The sequence below is a fragment of the Sorex fumeus genome, unplaced genomic scaffold, assembly GCF_029834395.1.
Source record: "Sorex fumeus unplaced genomic scaffold, SorFum_2.1 ptg000264l, whole genome shotgun sequence".
Lineage (NCBI taxonomy): Eukaryota > Metazoa > Chordata > Mammalia > Eulipotyphla > Soricidae > Sorex > Sorex fumeus.
In genome coordinates, this window is record NW_026606321.1 from 6,062,199 (window position 1) to 6,087,500 (window position 25,302).

Here is a 25,302-nt window from a genome sequence, read left to right on the forward strand (position 1 = left end):
GTAGGTTGTGTGGTATGAAGTGTCCAGGAATAGGTTCACTCGTGGGTGAGGTTCGTCCCGACTGTGTGGAGAGCGGCCTTGGGCAGGGCAGCAGTCGAGTTCTGGGTGTTTTTGGCTGCCAGGGCTGGATCCCTTGGGGCGGGGAGGGCTCTCACCTGCCCCTTCTAGGGCGCCTTGAGTGAAACAGCTTGCCACGGGGTCCGGCAGCATTTCTTGTAATTTTTAATGAGGACCAGGAGGAGGAGTGGGAATGGGCCTCACTGAGAGGCGTTCAGAGCTTCTAACTGGCTCTGCATTCAGGATTCACTCCTGGCGATGCTCAGGGACCATATGGGATGTCAGGGACTAAACCCTCAGTAGGCGGCACGCGAGACAAATGCCTTGTCTACTGTATCATTCTTCCAGCCCCACCTTCTGCTCTTAGCACTCTATTTTTACTCTTAATTTTCTTTAAAGACTTCACTTTAAAATGTGTCTATGAAGACTTTAAGTCATTTGCTCATCATTACTGGCAATACATATCCGTGATTTAAATGTAATAGCAATAGCAAATAGAACTGTGGAAAATCCTCACATACTTAATCGGTCTTATTGAATAAACCAAAGCGGAATCGTTTTAATGTTTTTAAAGGTTAGCGATGAAATAAAATTCTAGTTTATTGGTCTTATCTACAAATTATACCATATACCATGAATTAGTATTAAATGCCTCTAACAAATAATGCATAATGAAGATAAACATATGTATTTTAACAGGTAATTATCTCTCTAGGGCTGGAGCGATAGCACAGCGGTAGGGCGTTTGCCTTGCACGCAGCCAACATGGCCGACCCGAGTTCGATTCCTCTGCCCCTCTCGGAGAGCCCGGCAAGCTAACGAGAGTATCTCGCCCTCACGGCAGAGCCTGGCAAGCTCCCCGTGACGTATTCGATATGCCAGACACAGTAACAACAAAGTCTCCAATGGGGACGTTACTGGGCCCGCTCGAGCAAATCGATGATCAACGGGAGGGCCTTTACCTCGAGCAAATTATCTCTCTATTTACTTGGCATGTGCCTAACTTCTTTTTTTTTAAAGTCTATTATAGCACTCTTTTCTCAGTTCCTCTTGGTATTATAAATGAATTTTAGTATGTCTTATTCTCTGATGCATGTTGTAGACCACAGTTTTTCCACTGGGGCCTTCTGAACCCATGTGGGTTCCCAGGATATTTCAAAGGGTAAAAATCACATAAATGGGGGCTAGGGAGATAGTGTAGCAGGTAAGATGTTTGCCTTGCACCTGGTCAACCTCCATTCGGTCATGGTCCCCTGAGCACCACTGCTGGATGAGGCCCCAAAACAAGAAAGTAAGAGAAGAGGGGAGATCACATAAACCAGGGAAGGGGCATAGCAATAGACTTGGGAACCAATGGGAAGGACTCGGGGTGGGGGGAGGGGGCGTAGGAAAGAAACAAGGTCAGAAAGTGGGTGGGGAGCGGGTTTGGGAAGCAGTGCTCTAGGCCACACCCAAACTCCCCTTGCTTCAGCAAAACCCCAGGCTTTCCTTGGCATCTGTACAGTTCTTTGGAACTCCTGGGAAACTGAAGGCAAATTCTTTGGCTCACTTCCTTGATTCTTGCCAAGTACATGTGACTTCATGTCACCCTTCTACACCCTCATGGCCAGGAATAAGCTCCAGACTCAGCCAACCTCCAAGTTCATTTAAAAATCAACCTAAGCTGAGATAGAGAAGGGACAGCCAAGCAAAGGATGCTTGGAGGGCTCGTTCAGGATGGGACATGTGTGGTGAAAGTAGACCATAGACAACATGATGGCCACTTAATACCTGTATTGCAAACCATAACACCCAAAAGGAGAGAGAGAGTAAAAGGTAATGTGCCTGCCACAGAGCCAGGGGGTGAGGGATGGGGTGGGGTGGTGGGAGGGATACTGGGAACATTGGTGGTGGAGAATGGTCACTGGTGGAGGGATGGGTACTCGACCATTATATGACTAAAACGTAATCACGAAAGTGTGTAATTCTGTAATTATACCTCACTATGTTTCATTAAAAAATTATAAAATAAAATAAAATGAAAATCAGCCTAAATATCACTTTTCCCAGAGCTGTCCAGGCCAGCCTCTCTCTGACTCCTGCTGCTTTGCCCTTGTGGGCTTCTCCTCGGTGGGCATTCGGCCTTCTGTTGCTCATGACCACATTTTCCTCCACCACTGGCCTTCAGTTATTTTATAGTCTTTCTCTTAAACACACAGCATGGTGCCTACATATCAAAATTAGTGTTCCAAAGGTGTTTTTAATTGACCTAACCTTGTAGTTGAAACAATCTGCACTTCTGAAAGGAGGCAAGGAATGCTTCATGTTGTTGGATTAAGTATACACTTATGGTATTCACGATGTATTATTTTTCATACAGAATATGTTCAGAAGTTGATAGCATATAATAACTTCTTATTATCTGTATAGATTAATTAAAATCTGTATAAATTAATTAAAATTACCACGTGTCCTATTTTAATTTTTTTTTGTCTTTTTTGCTATATGACATAATTTAGTCTCAGAAAAGCCCTGCAGGGAAGTATTATCACTCTGGTTTTGTAGAAGAGAAAATTGAAAAAAATATGTATATGATCTACTCATATGTAACGATTAAAGGATGTATAGATGTCTTGGAATTCATTCCTCTAGATGGTTATCTGATTGGAATTTTTTACAACCTTATTTTTTGAGTAAAGCTCGAGCGGGCCCAGTAACGTCTCCATTGGAGACTTTGTTGTTACTGTGTCTGGCATCTCGAATACTCTCGGTAGCTTGCCGGGCTCTCCAAGAGGGGCGGAGGAATCGAACTCGGGTCGGCCATGTTGGCCGCTTGTAAGGCGAACGCCCTACCTGCTGTGCTATCGCTCCAGCCCATGTCTTTGATATAACTCCTCAAGGAAAATCTGTAGTATATGGTGGTGTGGTGAGTAGGATTAAGATACCTGAATAGTCTTAAGAATCAAGGCAAGAACCATTCATGAGCAGATCAAGGAACCTTACTACTGCCTTCATGTTGTGGCCTGTGGCTTTGGGAAGCTTTTTAATATCAGTGGCATTGAGAGGAATGTTTTAAGGCTCTCACTAACCTCCAGAGCTCTGTGCTCTGGAGCCTCAGCCAAAAACTTGCCTCCGTTTATTTGCTTCCGCAAACTCAGAATTCTCTCCTATCCATGTACCACAGGGACCTCAGTGTTTACCTAAACAGTCTAGTTTGTTGACATATATCAAACGATCTGTTTTGTTCATACCATTGGTTCCTGAATTCAATGTCTTTGACCACATCTTAGTGCACTAGACTCCTCTATCTATATGGGAGATCCCCATTTTTTTAAGGTGTTGATATTGGTCAGTTTATGTTTATTTCCCATACTAAGACATAAATTCTGTTGGGGGGGGAGTGGTTGGTGTTTGGGCCACACCCAGTGGTGCTCAGGTCTTACTCTTTGCTTTGCTCTCAGAAATCACCCTTGGTGGGCTCAGAGGACCATGTGGGGCACCAGGGACTGAACCAGGGTTGGTCGAATGCAAAGCAAGTGCCCTACCCACTGTACTATCTGTCTAGCCCCATGCTCCATTGGTTCCATGCCTGTATCTATTTTGCTCACAACATTACTAGACTCTCCAAGTCTAGTTCAAAATTGCGGAGTAAATGAAATGATTTAAACACTCAAAATCCTGCCTTAACACCAGTGACAATGGCATGCATCAGAAATACTGCAAACAGCTATTACTAAGGGGGATGTGGGTTCTTTTTTGTTTTGTTTTGTTTTGTTTTTCAATTTTATTTTGCTTTTTGGGTCACACCCGGTGATGCACAGGGGTTACTCCTGGTTCTGCACTCAGGAATTACTCCTGGTGGTGCTTGGGGAACCATATGGGATGCTGGGAATTGATCACAAATTCTGGGTAATCTGAATACCAGATTAGGGAACATTCCATGAACTGGAGGTGACACACGGCATTGGTGGGTGGTCTTTGCCACATTGGTGGAGGTGAGGTAACTGTGTACATCAAGACCAAAATGTTAACTGAATTATAAGTGCACTACCTTTAATCCTTTTTTTAAGGAATCAGATTTTGTTAATATGCCAAAATTCTCTTGTTTCCATTTTGTTTTTATTTTATTACCATGTTTTGTGAGGTACCGGGATTTACAGTACTGTTAATTATATGTTTTGTGCATACAACTCTCCATCACCACACCATTCATTACCAGAATTCTCTCTCCTCTCCTCCAGTGTTCCAGGGGACCCTCTCCACATCACAACCACATAGAAGCTCAGTCCTTAAGACAACATCTCCATAATATGCAAAAATTCTTAATATCAAGTATAAACTAATTTATGCAATTAGTTCAATTACTTCAATTAGAAATAAGACAGATGAGTTATAGACACTTGATAAACAATGGAACCACATTCATTTACTAGCTACAGCTCTCCAGAAATGTAGTGAAAAGATTTTAACAGTTATACTTCTTTTTTCCTATTACCCAATTTAGCCAATAACCTAACTACAAATCTTAAAGTACCTAGAAAGAGTTTGAATAAATATTAGTGTCATTGTCCTTGCAAGAGGAAAGTAGTTTATTTTAAAATGAAAGTCTACTGTAAAAACACATGCAGCTCTAAAACATAATCCCAGTTAAGTATGCTTTTAATATTCAGCTTTTGGATTCTTACCAACATGTTTTTTAAATTCAGGGTAGTGTATAAAATGGGAATCGTTGAAGGCTATCAGACATGGAAAATAAATTTTAAAGTACTCATCACACAAGGAATAACTCTTTAAAAGCAGACTAGAGAAAAACCACTTCCATTAATAGGTATTTAAGAGAACCTACTTCCACAAATAATATCTAATACTAACTTTAGGTTTTCCTTAGTGCCTAATTTAGAAGAACAGAGAGAACTCATTAGAATTTTGCCCATGGCATGACATACTTTAAGAGTTAGTAAACATTTGCATATAACTGGGATGGGAGGGGCGGGTTGAGGCCACACCCAGCAGTGCTCAGGGTCTACTCCTGGCTCTGCTGTAGGGATGACTCATGGTGGGCCCAGGGGACCATATGTGGTGCCAGGGATTAAACCCAGGTCTGTTGCATGCAATGCACACACCTCATCAGCTGTACTAACTCTCCGGCCCAGTATAAATAGTATTTTTAATAATGAGTATGAATCAAATTATAACCCGACATGTCACTGCCTGGACAAACATAGGACAAAAGGAACTGGTAGCCTTTCCCACTTTGGGAAGCTTTATTCAGACACAGGGAAGGAATGCAGGCTTTTGGGTCATCCTGGAGTGTGGAGAATTCTCTGAGCATCCCTGTGTGCCATCCACTGGGAGCTGCATCTTGCTGAGATCCCCATGGTGGTGCACGTACTCTGTAGGGCTTTCTCAGGAGGACCATTTCTGCTCCTGCCTCTCCATCACACTCAGAACTGCCAGCTTTAGTCTCTTTCTCTGTACAGGACCGAACTTCTGGCTGTACCACGTTCACAGCTGGTGAGGGCGAAGCTGGAGGCAGGTGGCCTCTAGGTCTCTGCTTGGCCCAGGACTGTTTCACAGGTGGAGGTGGGAAGGACCCCAGATTTCAGGAACTCCCCATGGTTATTCCCCAGAACAGCATCTGGGCAAATAGTCTCACTTGGGACTGTTTGCTGACCCAAGTCTGCAATTAGCAGTGAAATTATAAATGCCACAGACACACTGGCTTACAGTCGTACAGGCCTAATCCCCTACCCCTATGCCACAAAAAAGTTATCAAATCGATTGCATCTTCAACATGATGAATTCTTTAAATTAAGAAATTTGTGATGTGTTTCATATGCCACCAATACTGGTCAAATTCTACTCTCTGGATTGAACTCTGAAACAATTATTATTTTATTTAAAATAGTTATTGGTAAATATTTTACCCATACTGCAAAAACAAATTCTGAAAACCCAGTGCTCATATGCTCTGTCATAAACTCTTCCTTGAAAAAGACATATGCATTCAATTTTTCAATAAAGGAAAAAATAAATCATCTAATTGGCTAATCCTGAGCTGTATTGCTGTGTGTATGAGGTTTGAAAAACTGGGTATATAAAATATTTTTAGTTTTTGGATTGCTTTTATTTTGGGGAGGGGAAGAATGGAATATTACCAAATATATGTTGGATGTATTAAAGATAGGTATGCAAATGGAATGATAGTCTAGAAGAATCAGGAAGAACCATGGGTAAATGTTTTTTATGGTTTTCTAAGTGTGGAAGTGCTTTCTAAATATGGCACAAAATCCAGATGCTTTGAAAGGAAACATTTATAAAATTGACTGCGTAACATTTTAAACATTTGTATATCAAGAAAAACTATTTACTGACAAATGCAGAAGGTAATTGAAACAGTATTGACAGAGGATGTGTTTTTAACACACTTTCTCTTTCAATGACCAGAAGAAGAGTGAAATTGTGATGCAGTTAGAAACAGAAATAGGAATTGATTGCAAATCAGAAGTTTCTACAGAAATAGATATTAAGTGCACACATACACATTGAATCTTACTTTCACAGCTAAATAAATAAAGTGTATGACTAGAAATTTGTTCTTGATCTATCAGAAAGGGGTAATCTAAAAATAAAAGACATTGGAGGCATTAAAAGTGGAATACAGGGGACAGAGCGATAGTACAGTGGGTGGGGCATTTGCCTTGCACGCAGCAGACCCGGGATCTATCCCCAGTGTTCCATATGGTCCCCTGAGCACCTCCGGGAATAATTCCTGAGTGCAGAGCCAGGATTAACTCCTGAGCATTGCCGGGTGTGACCAAAAAAGAAAAAGAAATGGAATAGAAAGAGGAAGGGGGAAAGCATCCTCTTGTTGATCATATCTACATTGTTATGGACCATATGGGTGCTGGGAATTGAACCTGGGTTGGCCATAGGTAAGGCAAGTGCTCTGCCCCCTGAGCTATCTCTCCAATTCATATATTTTCATGAAACATTTACACCTAAGGTTGTTTAGCATGTAGGAGATATGTGCAGAGATTAAAAAAAAATGTAGTCTTGTTTCTGAAGGATTGAAATATGTTGACTGATCAGGACAACAGAATACGATGCAGGCATTAACAGGAAGAAAGTAAAGTTGTACTTAAAGATTTACAGATAAAATAATTCATAGCACAGCGGATAGGGCGTTTGCCTTGCACGCAGCCAACATGGCCGACCCGAGTTCGATTCCTCCGCCCCTCTCAGAGAGCCCGGCAAGCTACAGACAGTATCTCGCCCGCACGGCAGAGCCTGGCAAGCCACCCGTGACGTATTCGATATGCCAGACACAGTAACAACAAAGTCTCCAATGGAGACGTTACTGGGCCCGTTCGAGTAAATCGATGAACAATGGGAGGGCCTTTACCTTTACCTTTTTAATGTGTATAAAAATCAACCCCTGCTCCATGCTACCCTGTGTATTTGGGGTGTATTTGGAACTAGCTACGCCAGCGAGAGGGGGAGAGAGGATTAGATGGAGAATGACCCACACCCAGAGACATGCCTAGTCACCCAACTACCTGATGCCACATTTCCCAGAATCTAGCCTTGCTGTTCAGCTACCCTTATAGAAGCAACCCAAAATTACCGTAAAGATAGAACCAACTGTCTCCAAAATATGTGTGCCAATAGTGGCCATTTCCAACTTCGAAAGGTCTTTTTAACCTGTTTTGTTTGACTTTTTCTGTGGAAGTAATACGTGTATGTTAAAGCCGGGCTGCGATAAGACTGGGATAACTCCTTATCCTTGGTGGCCCATGTAAACAACCCAAAGCCCAGCCAGAATCTGTGCTCAGAATCTGTGAAGCATCAAAGCAATCCACCACAAACCGCCAACTGGGTTTTCCCAAAAAAAAAAAAAAAACTCAGTACCTCACTTCACCTCCTTGCTTGGCTTTGGGGGTCTTCCTCATAAAATCCTCTCCCCCTCCCATCCTAACTGGCTGGGGTGGGGGTGGGGTAGCTGAAAGTGTTGGGGCTTTCTGCATGCAGGAGCCACAGGTCCAAACCCCATACCACATGGTCTCTTGGGTTTTGCTGGTTGTGTTCCCACCCCCTTAAAATTTAAGTTCTCTCCCTAGCTTCTCTCACAAGCATACATTTTGTGGTTGGAGGCCTCCCAGTTTTAATCCAGATTCGCTTAAATAATTTGTCTTCATTTACTTCTTTAGCATGTGCATGATCACTTACCTGAAAGTTCTAGAAGGCTCTGCTGTGAGGTTTCCTTCCTTCTTCCCTCAACCTAGTCCGGCGTGAGAAAAACCCGTGTAAACTCCTTCTCTTTGAGTTCCAGGACTGTGAACAACTATTTGTCTAGTAACTCTATACTTAAAGGATTTACAGGCCTATTGCCTGAGGGATTTTCTCCAGTTGCATCTTCCCTGGCAATGGGACCATCACTGGACCCTTGTCTGATTCACATTTTCACTGTACAAAGAGAGTAAGTGTTTGTAAGATTCTGTGGTGCTTCAGTCTGCTACTGGACTCAGAACTGAGTTTTCCACGTGCGTGGCTGATGGATCGATGTGTTGACTTGATTTCTGTTGTGGGCTTAATGGATTTCTTAGTACTTTGGCTTCCTCCCAAGCTTCCTTTGGAAGTTAGGCTTTCCATTCCTGATCATGGGGAATTGTAATTCTCAGCCAATCAGCAGATTCTCTCCTTGGAGGGCACCTCACTCTGAGAAGACATTAGCTTTTCCACACAACCCTGGTCTTTCTACACTCATTTCCTGCACACCTGACCTCCTGGATCCTACTGGAAGAGAATTTCCTAGTGGTCAACACCTGCTTCTGAGGGCCTCATCTTCTGCATAGTGTCGATGCTGTCACTCACATCTGTCTGATGCCCTAGAGTTGATGATGTCACATCCCTCTCTGTCCTTTATCCTGTCTAAACTTCTCTCAAATAGGACCCCAGGCCTTCCAATACTGTCCTGTTCTATATGAATTCTTCTCAGTGACAAAGCTAAAAGGAAACAGTTACCAACCATGATGCTGATAAATAATGTATTGAATATTCTACAAAGAGCTACTGAATTGACATTTTTATGCATTTTTATGCCATGCATTAAAAAGGAAACTCTTCCTTTTACTGAATTTAAACTACGTTGAAGGATCCAGGAGTATATTTGCTTGTACTGACCAGTTGCTTAATTTTATGGGACACAATTGTCTCATCAAAGCTATAACAATAATAATATCCCCTCCATGAGGTTAAACTTTCTAAGTCATGCAATAATGTTCTGTGTCATAGATGTTCAGTCCACTTCGGTGATGTAGTTATGGTGGCAATGATGGTGATGATGATGATATTAAAGTTAAAACATAAACGTTATTTGTGATTAAATCTATACACCTGTAAGGACTTTGTCCATCACATTAGACATCCAAGTCACCCCTGTTACTAAAGGGGTGGAAGTGAGGATGGTAGTGATTTGGATGGTGGGCCTGGGTGGATCCTATAACAAGTAGCATTTTTGGCATTGCAAGAATCTGACTTTAGTTCTATTCTCCTCTTGGCATCAGTAATCAACTGCTATTTTGAGAGAGAGAGAGAGAGAGAGAGAGAGAGAGAGAGGAGAGAGGAGAGAGATTTCAACCAAAATAAATTTATTTGCTTGCTTAGATCTTTCCCATTCCATGCAGAAAGCTCTGTGCCGCAAGACATAGATGCCAGCTCCTGCTTCCCTGTCTGCCATTGTAGTCAGAGACAGACTCCAAGCTTGCGTGTCTTTTTGGAGGCGGGGAAAGCTGTCGTTCCGCTGACCCTGTTATGTACGTTTCCAGTGCCTGCATCGGTGCCCAGGACCCCTACTGTGGCTGGGACTTGGTGATGAAGAAATGCACAAGCCTGGAGGAGAGTCTGAGCATGACGCAGTGGGAGCAGAGCATCTCCACATGCCCGGTGAGTGTGTGCGGCCCAGAGCACCCAGCTCTCCTCATCCCTGCACCCCCATGTCAAGAGATCCCCCTGCCTTCTCCAGTTGCGCCCCTCTGCAGCCCCAAGCTGTGCTCCCTCAATTCCTCTCCGTCCTTCCCCTCAAGAGTCTCCCTGTGCTTCTGGTTGGATTGAAGATAAAAAAGCTTAAAGAGCAAAATAGGGGTGGGTGGCACATGCGGTACAATACCTCTGTCTCAGTCTTGGATTTGTAGTTCCAGGGTTTGGCATGAGCGGTTTTGCCTTAGTCACTCATAACATCGCGACTTCTACAACCATCTGTTGCTCTTGGGAGCGCAAATTCCAGAGGCCAAGATCAATAGAGCTTTTAAATAAATAAACTAAAGGAGACTGCCGTTGAGTTTCCATGTGGGGCCATGCTATGGGAGAAACGGCCTCCTGGATGTCCCCACAGTGGCCCCGGGGAATGAAGGGGACTCGTCACAGTTAGAGCCCAGGAGGCCAAGGCCGAGGTGTCACAGTTTCTTTTGGTGGCTCATTCTTTTCATTGTTAAGCCTGGGACTCTGGGTTCCCAAGTGGCGAGACGAACAGAGACACGAACTTGATAATGCAAAAAGCAGTAGAAGTTTTATTCTAGTATACTGGGGTCAACCTTCTCACCCACAGAGTGGTCTCTTGATAATGACCCTGACTTCAGGCAGCAAGCAGTTTATATAGGACTTGGTTACATAAGCAGTGCATGCCTTGTTGTTTCAGAAAAAACCTCACCTAGTTACCAAATAAAGGTGTTTTGGCAAGTATCTAGGGTAACAGTGGTCAGGCAACAGTTAAACAACAGTTTCCACTACCAGTTCATGGTTACATAGGCTACTCATTCTTTCAGGGTTAACAAAAGGCAGTTTTGGGGGCATTATGAGAATTGATTGATTGAACCCACTTGCTGTCCCAGGAGCTTTCCCAGGTGGGTTCAGCTTGGCTGGTTGCACATTGTTTCATTGCTGGGAAATCAAGACTGTTTCGGTTCCGGGAACTGAACCTGATGCCTCGCTGCTTTTGCTGATATCTGCCACCTGTCGTGGCATCAGTTTTGCCCTTACAACTTGCAGGAGCCTTTTCATTCTTTAATCAAGATATCTCAGTGTGTGTTTCTTGTCCTCAGAGAATATGAGCTATTCATTTGAACAGGGTTGAACTTTTTGGATGTCACTTTGCTGCCACGTAATCCTGATGTCTGTGACTTCCAATGCTGCTGTCCTGTGTGGCTGCTTTGTTGGAAGCTAGGCTGCCTGCCCTCCAGCTACCCCGTGCATCTGCTTTCTACTGATTGGTTGGTTTTAGTTTTTGATTTGGGGGCCACACCCAGTGGCATTCGGGGACGACTCCAGGCTCACTGCTGGGAATTGCTGAAGGCCTCCACATGCCTCCACATTCATGCATGTATGTGCTCCAGTCCTTAACACAGCTGCCTGAGTCAGCTGAACAACCTCTATTCCCCGTCAAGGAACCTCCCCTTTCCATTGCTCCCGCCACTTACTGTTCTGGTGCGTGGGATATTTGCAGTGTCCCACAGATGTGAGGAAAGAGAAGACAGCCCCTCGCATCCCCCAGATGTTTGCATGAGTCAAGCCAACTTTCTCTGCAGGAAGAGACCTAAGAGCCACGTGCAGCCTCCAAGGAAGCTTTGCAATGGCCTTTGCTGCTTGCATGGTCCACTACAGATCTCTGACTTTAGACATAAACCATTTTTTGCAGGGTCTCTTGAAATTGGTTAAAAACAATCAAATAAGTAAAAAACCACCCATGTTTTTTTTTCTTTTACCAAACCCCCTTTGAAAGCTGAAGAACATTTTTTAAAACAAACACACACACACACACATACACACACACATACATACACACATCTCTTGATCTCAGATTCCCTGTAGCTAAAGAAAACATGAAGTACAACATCCAAAATTAGCTCTGAAATGCAGACCGATGCTGTAGAAGAAACAGTGCATCTTGCAGATGTTTTTGATGATGCAAAGGCCAAGGGATATAGTTGCATTTCCTTATACACTGGGACTCTTGATCCAGGAGGTATTTTTAGTGAAATTATAGAGCCATGCTTAATTTTGAAGTGGGAGATACACACTCACCCACACATGTACATGTCTTATACGGCGAGTGAGAACATGGAGGCGATTTAATATTTAAGTGATCATATAGACTCAGGGAATGTCAGTGAACTGCACAGAACTGCCATGGTATGGGAGCTGTCTCCCACCTACACCTTTATTTAAATGATGCAGCTGGGCTATGAGCTCTCATTCACTGTTCATGAAACACACAGGACAACCTCCTTTTTTCATCCCAGTACAAGGTGAGTTAATTATACACAACTCTCTTTACACTTTCACCTAGCCACATCAAGATTCAGTGTTGATACATCAGGAATATTCAGAGTATGCAATAACAGACAGTAAATTGTGTCACTTTCAAGAAAACATAGGAAAGAAGACCACACATTTTTTCTGATATGTGCAGGCTACCACGCAAAAGGTGGGAAATCTTATCAGCAGCTGCTATTTTAATGATTCATTCTTTACTAAAATGCTCTTAGAAATAGCTGAGTTCAAAGAAGATTATTTGCAATAATAAAGTATAGTCCTAGGTATCTTTAAAGCTATTGAATGTAATGTGTTTTATGCTACTTTTTATTGAAATTGTATAAACATTTAAGTTTTCTAGCCAAATCTACATATTTTATCATTTCCTATATGCCAATTATGAAGGATACTACTGTTTTTATGTTTAAAGAAAAAGCATACTGCTGTGGATCGTAAGATGCCAACTGATCTTAGACTAATGATAAATGATGATAAGGAGATAGATCAAAAGATCTTATGATCAGTTAAATTCCTTTCTTAACATACATATCTTTATCTGAAGGGAATCAAGCTTTGTAAGATGAGGGGTTTTTGAATTAGAGTAAGGCAACTGTGTTCAATGTAAAATCCGAAGTTGAAGGATGAAGTCCTTTTACATTAAGCTTGGTATATGATGAGGATAATATTAGACCTTCTTGAATAAACCTATCAAGTCAAGCTTCATAAATCTAAAACATGTCTGAGGCAACTCAGACAGAGGCTGAGACTGATGGTTTAGATTCTCTATTCTCTAGAAAGTTCCAGTGGCCATGAGAACCCCTCCCTTTTCCCCTTCTGTCTGCCCCTCACCCTAAAAACCTTTCCAGGAATTTAGTGAATTTAAGAAGACCTATTTCTACAACAGTATCTCCTTTTAAAAGTATTTACAGATCATGTTATCCAGGAGAAAGGGCAGTAGATGATATGTGTATTAACATTCTGTTTTCTTATATCACAGTAACTTAAAACACAGTTCTTCTTTTGTTTATTTAACTGAATCACTGTGAGATAGACCCTTACAAAGCTGTTAATGGTTAGGTTTTAGTCATATGGTGTTCCAACAACTATCCTTCTATCTGTGTACATTTCCCAGCACTATTATCCCCAGTTTCCCTGCCTTCAGCCCCCACCCCACCCCCAACCTGCCTTATGGGAGTATGGCAAACATATCTATCTATCTATCTATCTATCTATCTATCTCTCTCTCTCTCTCTCTCTCTCTCCTTCTCCCTCTCTTCTCTCCTTTTAGGCATTGTGGTTTTCAATACAGATACTGACAGGTTGTCATAAAACAAAGTTCTCAATTTAAGAGGTTTGACATGCATAAGCAAGATCTCAATGAACCTCTCTAGAGTTATTTGAACAGCACACGTTCTGTGTAGCTTGTAATTTTGCCTCCCAAGGAAAGCATAGTCTTATGAGTTTACCTTGACTTCAATTTTGCATGAATATCATCTGCATCTTTTGTGGATATGTGAGTGCCATTGTACCATTTCTTACAACGATTCTCTGTCCCAGACACATTCTACCATGGCTAGCAGAAACATTGACCAAATAAGCACAGGTCTTCCAGTAGAGGATTTATTCCAGGTTGAGGGTTCATTCGTCATTTTAGAGTGAAGGGGCTCAGGTGTAGAGCAGCAGGTTTGGGTTAGACAGAGTCTATAGGGCTTACACAAATGAGGAAGAAAATATGTGAAATCAGGACACGTGATGTTATTCCCTGTGTACAAAAATAGTCTTTCATAACAGTCAAGGTGTTCCAAAGCAGAGACCTACCCAGAGGTGGGTCCACTGGACCGTGACCCTGAATTCAATTGCAGGTAAGAGATAAATTGATTTTTAAGTTTTGTCGACGAAGGGGAGCAGGGCTAACTGAACCTTCAGATCCTGTGTGGGTCTCCAATAGGCCCCCTGTAATGGACACGCACTGGGCCTTGATGAAGAATAGCCCTGGCCCTGTTTCTTTAGAGTCAGCTCAGCTCTGGCTCCATTGGCTTTGAAAGAGCAATGTTCCCCTTACATTGCCCTTTATAGGACCACCTTCGGGGTGAGATAAATGGCTGTCATAATATAAGATAAACTTTTGGATGAGAGTCTTCAATATCCTCTTTCATTATGGATACCTGGCAGAAACTTTGAAAATAAAGACTTGCCTCTTAAACTTCTGAACAAAAGTATTCAAGGGGGAAATATGAAACTTCACGTATTAAAAATATAAATCAGCACCACAACCACCAGCCACCATCATTCAGAGGGTGATGGTTGGGGTACAGGGGCTGTTATGCCCATCAATTGCAAGGGTCTTCTTAGTCAGGTGGCAATTAATGAATTGGGCATGAATTAATATGGGATTCTGAATTACTCTTGGTGGCAAATTTGACTTGAACATCTATTTTTTTCTCCCTAGGTGAGGGAACTTTGCTCTTACACGATTAGGGGTAAAAATATACAATCTGATTTCCATGAGGCTCAGCAAAGATCTCAGAATCCCACTAAAAACCAGGTGGTTGAGAGGGCAGGCTCTGGCCCTCACTGCCTTCCATGGAGTCTTGAGCCCCTTACAAGTGTGACTCGGAATTCATCCGCCCTCTTGGACCTTGCAGCTTTCCAGAGTTTCGTGGGAGTTTGATGTTGTGAAGAGCCGCAGGCCAGGCACAGCTAAGTGGCTCCGTAGCAGGCCTGCCACAGTCCAGGTTCTCTGGTCGATGCTTCACTGCGGTTTCGTGTTTAGTATTTATTAATATGAAGTATAAGTTTCAAATGGATTCCCTTGGCAGAAGTCCAAAGGCAAGCAAGACAGAGAATTCATTCTAGGTAAGCTTTAATTCGGAAGTCTTTTTAAGGAAAGTGAATAAAATATAAAAGTCCTTAGTCCTAAGAAAAGTCAAACACCAGAAGCTACCCCTTATTCATGGTCCGGATTCCTAAGCAGACTCAGGCTCATGTCCTCGGGGTCAGAGGGGCACGTGGTTAATGAATTAATGAATGCAGGGAGCCTCACACTACCCAATGGCACAGTCTTGCTGCAGTTTTCCAGAAGGGCCGGGTAGCCCTGTATGGACTCCCAAGCTCTCCAGGTGTGAGACACTCCATCCCTGCAGAAGCGAAGCTCAAACTCTCCTGTTCTGAACTCTCTCGAACTCTGGCCCGCTGTTGCTGTTCTTACACAGCGGTTTGCTCCCTCCACGCCCCACTACCGTTTCCATTGTTCCTATCACTCTGTTTCTCTGCCTTGTTCTGCTCTGTTTTGCACTGTGTCATTTGAAGCTCCTCTTCTTCTTTCCCTCCCATTATTACGTGGCGTTCTTTCTGACACCCGTGGATTTGGACAAGGCACCTCTTTGTTTAGAGCCTTGCCATCTATGCTGGTGCCCCAAAGGAAATGTGAATGTGTGTCTGTGTATGTGAAAGTGTGTGTATGTGTGTGTGTGTTATATGTATGAGTGTATGTATGTTGTGTGTGTATGAGTATACATATGTTGTGTGTATATTGTGTGTGTTGTGTGTGTATATGAGTGTGTCGGGGGGAGGATGGGGAGGGTGTTTTAGCACAGATTTTTTTTTTAATGAATCACCGTGAGGTACAGTTACAGACTACAAACTTTCGTGTTTGTGTTTCAGTCATACAATGATCGAGTACCCACCCTCTACCAGTGCCCATTCTCCACTACCAATGTTCCCAGTATCCCTCCCACCACCCTCACCATACCCCCCTCACCTCACTTCTGTGGCAGGCGCATTCTCTTTTACTCTCTCTCTCCTTTAGGGTGTTGTGGTTTGCAGTGCATGTATTAAGTGGCCATCATGTTAGATCTGTAGTCTACTTTCAGCACACATCTCCCATCCCGAGTGAGCCCTCCAAGCATCCTTTACTTCGTGTTCCCTTCTCTATCTGAGCTGCCCCCCCCACGCCCCCAGCATGTGAGGCCAGCTTCCAAGCCCTGGAGCACTCCTCCTGGTCCTTATCTCTACTATCCTTGGGTATTAGTCTCCCATTCTAGCCCAGATATTTTTTTATTTAGATTTTTATTAGTGAAACACCATGAGGTATAGTTGTAGATTTACAAATTTTTTGTGTTTGGGTTTCAGTTATACAATGATCGAACACCCATCCCTCCACCAGTGCCCATTCTCCACCACCACTGATCCCAGTATCCCTCCCATCCCGTGGCCCCCCTTCCCACCCTGACTCTGTGGCAGGGCATTTCCCGGGGGGGGGGGGGGGGAAGGCAGCTCAGATAGAGAAGGGAGGACCAAATAAAGGGTGTTGGGAGTATCCTCCCAGGATGGGAGATGTGTGCTGAGATTAGACTCTAGACCGAACATGATTGCCACTCAGTGCCTCTTTTGCAAACCATAGCCTAGATAGTCTTACTTGGAACAATTTCTCCTTCTTTCTCTCCTGCCTGCCTCCCCATTCTTCACCCCCCTTCTCTCTCCACCACCCTCCATCCCCTCCCGCTCTCCCCTCTAGGTCCTCCCTCCTCCCTACTCCCTTCTTTTTGCTCCTCCTCTCCTTACCCTTCTCCTTCCTCCCTCCCTTGCCCTTTTCCTCTCATCCTTCCCCTTTCCTCTCTTTCCTCTTCCTCTTCTCGCCCTGCTCTTATAGCCCTCCAGTCTCCTCACCCTCTCTCCCTTCTCCCTCCTCCTCCTCTGCTCCTCCTCTCCCTATTCACCCATTCCCTTTCTCCACTCACCCCCTCTTCCTCTTCCTCCTGCTCCCACCCCTCTCTTTCCTCCTTCCCCTCTCCCCTTGCTCTCTCCCACTCTTTTCCCCTTTCCTCTTCCCCTGCCCCTCTCTCCATCCCTCTCCGGCTCTCCCTCTTCAGCTCCTCTACCCTCTTTGTCCTCTCCTCCCACCTCCTCAGCCTGCCCCCCCAGTTCCCCAGTTTGGCACTTCAGTGGGGCACCCTGAGCGTCCGTACTCCCGACCCTTCCCTCTCTAATGCAGTTGCTGCTGTCCCCTCTCTGACACCTGTGTCTGTTCCCTAGACGCGGAATCTCACTGTGGACGGGCACTTTGGAGCATGGTCTGCGTGGACGCCCTGTACCCACACTGACGGCAGTGCCCTGGGCTCCTGCCTCTGCCGCACCCGTGCCTGCGACAGCCCGGCCCCCCAGTGCGGCGGCTGGCAGTGCCAGGGCCCCCGCATGGAGATCGCCAACTGTTCCAGGTGAGCGGGCACTGCGGGAGAGCACCTGGACCCCAGCAGTGTGTGTTCAGTTCCAGGGAAGGAGCCAAAGGCGGGGTGCTCACTTCTCCCCCCAGGATCTGTGGGAGGAGGTTTTAAGGTGGGAGTCAGCTTGTCCCCGAGGTCTGCTCACCTGTTCCTACCAAAGGGAAGGCTTCCTCCCACACTGTCCACTGGAGTCTGTTTCTGGGCCTCAGCGGGAGAGCAGAGATGGGATGCCAACTGCCCTGCCCAGCCCACCCACCAGGACCCCCCAGCTAGAGGCAGTGAGGGCTCGCGGGGGCTCCTGCCTCCCAGCCTTGCCTTTGGGGAGACAGTTAGATGCAGGTGGCCTCCAATGAGGTTGGCGACACCCAAGGGTGAGGTCTCCTCCAGGAAGGCCTGGGGCTACTGAGCATGACTCACAGGTGGCTCCCTGCAGAGCAGACATGATGCTTCTAGAAGCCTCTCAGGCAGCTCCTCATTTCTGACAACCAGAGGCCACAGGAGTGCAGAGAGGGTGGCCCTGCCCCATCCTCTGGGGTCCCTCCAAGCATCACTGTTGCAGCCCATGTACACATCCCCCACGTGCACGTCCCCGCCTCTCGCACTCATGAAGACCCACATGTAGTGGGACGTGCCCTCCCTGAGCCTGTGCCAGCTCCCAGGGCACCTAGAGGTTGGCACCAGAGAGAGTCCACACATGTCAGCATGTGCCTGTGTCCCGGGTCTGGGCAGATGCCCCCTCCTTCGCAGGCTTGGGGCATGCTTTTCCCAGGGCCACTGTCTTCAGGGTCATATGCTTCCCCAGCCCCAGAGAGGGTTGATGAAACTGCCATGGCTCATCCGTGTCAGAGACTACCCGGCTTCCTGCCAGATGCTTCAGGAGTTGCAGAGAACCTTCCCTCTCTGGCAGGGATTCCGTGCCTGCAAGACACCGTGGGAGCGAGTGGGAACCCGAGAGATACCAGTGGGGAGCCACCTGCCCCCGACCCTTCTCTCTGGGTGCAGTTTGTTCCTCACTATATGCTGCGATTGCCTCAGAAAGCAGCATATATGCCAAGAGGTGGAGGAAATTCAGATTCCCCAAACCCTACTACAGGCAGTACTTCCTGACTCCTTACACAGTGAAAGTATCATGTCATTTTATTTTATGTTCTAGTCATTTTATTTTATGTTTATTATATATATATATATATAGTTGTTGTTTTTGCGAACCTCAAAAAAAATTTTTTGATCAAGTCACAGCATATAAGAATTCTTTTAGCTACCTCTATGAAAAAGCTTCTTTTCTGTGATTATGCTGGTCAAATTACAATAAAGCAGTATATTACACTCATATGATAAGATTTACTATTTTACTTAAATCGTAAGTTTTAGAAAAGCAAATGAGGAAATTTGCAACAGGCAAAGAATTTTTTCTGTTTTTTCAGAATTCTTTTTTATTTTTATTTATTTATTGAGCCACCGAGATACATAGTTAACAAAGCTTTCATGCTTGATATTCAGCAATACAGTGATCGATCACCCATCCATCCACCAGTGCAAACTTTCTACCACCAATATCCCCGTTATCCCCTCCATTTCCATCTCAGTCCTTACCCTGCCTCTATAGCAGACAATTGTTCAAATACTCTTTCTATAGTTTTGGGCATTTTGCTTGAATATCCCCACCACCATTCAAGCCTGCCTTCTCGGGACTGACACTAAATCATTTATTTTCTATTTCTCACTTCTATATCAGGACGGTTCAGAGGAATCGTCCTGGTAGCCACATACCGGAGCCATGCTTGTAGAAGCTCATGGTCACCGGGATTCCATCTGGAGAAGGCAGGGAGACTGCACCTGCTCCATCTGGGCACCCCAGTGATACCGGCTCAGTATGGGACCCAGAGAATTCTCCAGAGTTGTGGTGCCCGCTGGGTTGTTTTTCAGAATTCTTAAATTGGAATTATTATTGAAATCATTATGTTAACTTATTCTGTGTACCTTGAGTTTTGATGGCAAAATTATGGACCTGAATACATTTATGGTAAAATAAGAATTAATATGTTTAGTTTTTCATCCATGATCTCCCATGGGTGAGTAATGAACAGCTAGAGAAACATACATGTGATTAGAATATCAGATCAAGGTTCCACATATCTTATCCACTTGAGAGTCTAGACTCCGGATTAAACAGATCAAACAGATTAAACAGAGTGTATTAAAAATACTTTAATCTGTTGTTCAATGGAAGGGATAAACAGCTGTTTGAATTGTGAACATCATAATCATGGGCATTTTATGAAAAAGTACAATATTAGCAAAAAATAATTCCTATAGTTGCAGCAGTGGCATATTTTAAAAACCACTTAAAGTGATTCATTTTATTTTTGATATTTGAATATGCAGTTTATTCAATATGCATGCATGAAAATAATAGATATACACATGTGTGCTTATTTGGTGCTTTGTCTTTTATCAGATTATTAAACAAATCACCATAAATCTGAACTCAAAGCATCCATCCTTCATTTTAAGTTACTTGTTTTAAAACTTTGAATATTAATAAATTAATATTAATAAATTAATATTAATATCAATCAATTAAATTAATATTAATATTAATCAATATGAAATAAATAGAGTTCTGACTTTGTTGATGTTAGTGAATTTATAAGTAGCATCATATGCAGTTTTCTAGGACAATTTTATTCTAGCATGAGTTTTTCATAGATTATAAGACATAGTACAAATCAAATAAAGTTAGAAATTTTAGAGCTTCATCGCTTTATCTTTTCTTACCTTTTCAGTGAAACAACATTGTTCATCTTGAGTTTAACATTTTCATAAGAAGAATTTTCTCACTGATTCATCTATAGCCATTTTCATAACATTATTTTTCTTGAGCTTAACATTTCCATGAGAAAAAGTAAATTGTTTCAAATACACTTTTTTTTAATCATGTGATCTTTCTTGGAACTGACCATTCCCATAAGGAACGTGTCCTAATGGATTCAAACACCCCCTATTTTGCATAATGCAGGGTTGCACTTAAAAATGACTGACATCTGTTTTTTTAGTATCAGATTATACAGGTTTTGTCATTGTTTGGAGAGGCGGGCTAGGGAGATCTCCTCTGGCTGTGCTCAGGAGTCCCTCCTGGCAGGATAGGGACTATATAGATGCAGAGATTGGGCCAGCACCCTGCACACAGAACCATGTCTCCCACCCCTAGACCGGATTGCCCAGGAGAAGGACTGAGATGGAGACACCCCAAGGGTTGGAGAATCTGGGTGCTGGGTCTGGTGAATGACTCCTTTAAGCTTTCGACCCCCCTGCTTCCCTCTGCAGGAACGGCGGCTGGACCCCCTGGACGTCGTGGTCACCCTGCAGCACCACGTGTGGCATCGGCTTCCAGGTGCGCCAGCGTGCCTGCAGCAACCCCAGCCCACGGCACGGCGGCCGCGTGTGCGTGGGCCAGAACCGCGAGGAGAGGTGGGTCCGCGTACATCACCCGGTCACACTCACCCGCATCCCACCTGGCCCACCCCACTCCTCCTGCCCGCATCCCGCGCTGCTCGGCTGCTCCGGCCTTCTGTCTCCACATCTCCCTGGATTCCCCCCCACCCACCCCAGGTGTGGGTCCACAGAATCTCAGGCTCCATGGGGCCTTTGAGGGAGTAGAGAACCCCCCAGCCCCAGACACAGGGAGAGGGAATGAGCCTGGGATGGAGCCCGCAGCCCCCAGTAAGATTTCAATCCTGCCCCAGGGCGTGGTGTAGCTCTCGGATCCTGGTCTCCATCATTCTGTGTTACTGCCGCCAGCCCAGGGCTAGGTGAGATTTGATTCTTGGATGACAGGGATTTGATTCTTGGAGAAGGACAAGGAACAATGAATGGATGGTAAGAGCAGAGATGACATAAGACATAGAAAAGTGAGTCCTTCTGTTCCAGGATACCAAAAAAGTTAATGGAGACTAGAAAAACCAAATCTCTAATAGGTCTTTCTTGGTCTTCTCAAATCACCAATTCTCAGAGTTCTTGGGCGCTGTCCCCACTTCATAATATAAAGAAATGCCACCCTGATTCTGGAAGTGGAAGTATTGGAGAATGGAACTCAGCAGTAGATTGCCTTCCTAGGAGGGTAGAAAGTACCACAGACCAGACCTTCAGAATTATTTGCATGGCCTGGCTTCCTGGAGCGCCCTCCTCTGTGTGGGCTTCACAGTACTGCAAATGAAGGACTCGATCCTCTTCAAAGGAAGCCCCTGCACAGATGGGAGCAATAATACAGCAGGCAGTGCTAGCAAGTACACCTTGACAAGGCCAGGCAGGTTTATTGCAGGCACCTACGTACGTAGGGTTCCCTGAGCCCCACCAGGAAAGACCTGAGTACAGAGCCTGGCGTAAGTGCTGAACACTGACAGATGTGGCCCCAAAACTAAAAACAAAATCTTTAAATCAGGATCAGGATTATAGTTATTATGATTTTTCGTTTAGAAGAAAAGAACCCTTTAATATGAGAAACAACTTAATGGATGCGTTATTGAAACAAAAACTCAGAAATAGCCCCATCACCTTTTTCTGAAGCAGCAGATAAAATACTGTATTATTTAGATGTACTTAAAAGGTTTTAACACTTTGATTTTCTCTTCCAAAATTTTCTGATAAGTGATTTGAGTAGCAGAATCCGAGTAGAATTACGTATCTGTGAAGGACATACAGCACAGGTGAATCATGAAACTTGTTATAAATAAGATCAAAATGCAGATACCATTCTATAAGCTTTTGTCTGTTGTATAGCAGAAGGTCCACAAACTTAGTGACTTCACTATCACTCCAGCCCCCAAAGGATTCTTCAGTAGCTTTCATTGCACTGAATTGTATAGCTGTCACCTCTGTTCATATGATTATTGCATCATCTCAGAAACTCTAAAACCATTAAGCAGTAGCCCTTCTTCCCCAACCACACACCCACATGACAACACTCTAATCTGTTAGGCCTCTGTTGGTCTATTCAAGACATTTCATGCAAGTAGAACCATACGTTTTGTTTTAGTGTCTGACTAGTTTTATTAGCAAAAATTTTTCATAGTTTACCCATGTGATAACATTTATCAGAACTACATTCCTTTTTGATGCATGAATAATATTTGGCTCTCTCTATACACACCTTATTTTCCTTATTCATTTACCAATTGGCATTCAGGTTACTTGCACCTTTGACAGTTGTGAATAATACTGCACTAGTTTCTTACTCACTAGTTTAAGAATCCCTGTTTAAGTCCCTTTTAAAGTTCTTTGGAGTCTTTGTGTAGCTAGTCTGTATGAAGCTGTGGAATTTCTGGGTCAAATCATTTTGTATAGATACAGTAAGAAATACCTTGAGCTTATAGAATTGCTCTCCTAGGGCCATCTCAATCTCAGACTGCAGTGCTCAGGCCAGATAGCTTTCCTATTCTTAGCAGCAGGGTCCTAGTCTCGTCGTTACTTTTGGATCATGACAGCATTTGCCTATGATCAAACTCTTAACCTATAATTAAGAATCGTGGCACCTTGGCCTGGCCCATCGCGATGCCAGGGTAGCACATAACTTACCAGCTTGCCCTGGTTCCATCCAGTCCCACGTTGGGACCCTGCCCTTGGGGTGCTAGGAAGTGAGGGCAACTGAGGCTTAAGTTGAGAAGGCAGATGCCCAGGAGTGAATAATATTCAAAGCCAATTAAATCCTAAGTTATAAAGCATAATATTAATTAATTGTCTTCCTGCATCTATACAAAAGGACATTGCATTAAGGTAAACTGCTCAAAAGACATAAGGAGAGGAGAAAGGCAATATTAACTTACAGTACAGCTTCAATGTCTATGAAGGATGAGACCTTACAAATTGGTTGGGGAAAAAAGAGCACAAAGAAGTAGTTACTGACAAACAAAGTAATGGGAGTGTCTCGGGAGCACTGTGATGGGTGCAACCTGATAAACCTAAGATCCGTGTACTCCAACAAGACATTAATTGTATTTTTAGTTTTGAGAGAAATTTAGATTTTTGTGAAAATTTTTATACCTTTGCCATTTGACATTCCTACCAACAGTGTCCAAGAGTCCCAGTTTCTCCACAGCTTTGCCAACATTTGTTATTTTTTTTCTTTTTTATTCTAGTCACATTGTGTAAGTATAAAATGTTCTCTCATTGTGGTTTGGGTTTTCCTTTTCCTAAGGACAATGATGCTGATCATCGTCTTGTGTGCATTATGGGCCATTGATGTGTTTTGAAATATCTATTCAATTTGTTTGCTTCTTTAATTTTCTTTTTCTCCTTTTGTTTTGGGACCACATCTGGCATTACTCAGGGCTTACCCCTGGCTCTACACTCAGGGATCACTCTTGGTGGGCTTGGGGGACCTTATGTGGTGCCAGCGGTTGAACTCTGGTTGGCTGCATGTAGGGCAAGCATCCTACCCACTGTACTATTACTCTGACTCCAGTTTGCTCATTTTCTAATTTCTAATTCTAATTCACTTTTGTCATTATTCACTTCTGTCATTATTCAATTTTATTTTTCACCCTGTTTCCTTGTGGCTCATCACTGGCGCATTCCAGAGCCTACATTTAGGGGTTCTTTACCTGTTCCTCAGAAGTCTTTCTTCTACTCATTTTCTAGTTCCAAAGCCTCTTGCTCATTTTTAGGTATTTTTTGTTTTTTGTAGAGTAGCCACACACGTCCAGGTACAGATTCAATTTCAATGGTCCTCCCATAATAGTGGTCATATTCAGCTACCGAGCATCACCTGTCCATCTCACACAGTCTGTGCATTTGCAGTCTGGACAATGTGCTCCTGGGTCTTTAATCCAAACCTCATCAGGCTGTAATAAGCTGCAGACCATGACTGTGGTCTCAACTGCTGCTTGAATCAAGACGGATCTGCCTCCAAGTCCCATGGTTGTTGCAGCTCTCAGATCCTCGTGTGTTGCCATTAGCTGGAGGCTGTGCTCAGTTCCCTTCCAGCTTGAAAGTCTTGTTTCTTTATTTGTTTTGTTGTTGTGTGTTTTTTTTTCTTTTTGGGTCACACCCGGCAATGCTCAGGAACTACTCCTGGCTTAGGCACTCAGGAATTACTCCTGGCGGTGCTCAGGGGACCATATGGGATACTGGGAATTGAACCCAGGTCAGCCGAGTGCAAGGCAAATTCCACACCTGCTGTACTATCGCTCGAGCCCCTAGTTTTATTTCTTTAAAGCCAACAAATGAACATTTTCTTGAAAGGAGTCAAGCACATTACTCTGTGTGCTCTAGCTATGGCCATGACATCCTGTCATTTTCACCAAGTCACTCAGTGAAGAGGCTCAAACACGGGGTGATGATGATGTGAAGAGCACTTTAAGGTCTGGCCTGCATTGCCACAGGTAAGAGTCCCAGGAACCAGTGGCAGTTTCTTGCATGGTTATTGTCTGTCTTCATGGCACATTGACTTTTTCCCATGATAAGCCAGAGCAATCGTCTTTGCACACAATTATTCTCCTCTAAATGGATTATCTTCACATTCTCGTGGGTAAAAATGAATAGTATTTTAGGTTCAGTGTATCTCTAGTTTCTCTGGTGCCACTGCAGATTTAATTATCCCAGTATGGCTCAGCAAATGGACAATCACTTAACGTGAACCTGGAGAAAATAGTTCTCATAAGACTCTGATTGGTTCAAGCTAATAAAAGTCACAATGAGAAACTAGCAGAGACTTCACCAGAGCAACATGCAATTTATG

At 43.9% G+C, this 25,302-nt stretch overlaps 1 protein-coding gene across 1 annotated transcript in view; it reads left to right on the forward strand.

The window, feature by feature from the left end:
* Nucleotides 1-25,302, forward strand: part of SEMA5A (semaphorin 5A) — a 302,092-nt gene that overhangs the window by 225,253 nt on the left and 51,537 nt on the right. Inside the window, exons 11-13 of the mRNA XM_056109051.1 lie at nucleotides 9,864-9,981; nucleotides 17,380-17,561; nucleotides 20,895-21,038. Coding sequence (XP_055965026.1) covers nucleotides 9,864-9,981; nucleotides 17,380-17,561; nucleotides 20,895-21,038 — 444 coding nt within the window. The remainder of the gene's footprint in view (nucleotides 1-9,863; nucleotides 9,982-17,379; nucleotides 17,562-20,894; nucleotides 21,039-25,302) is intronic.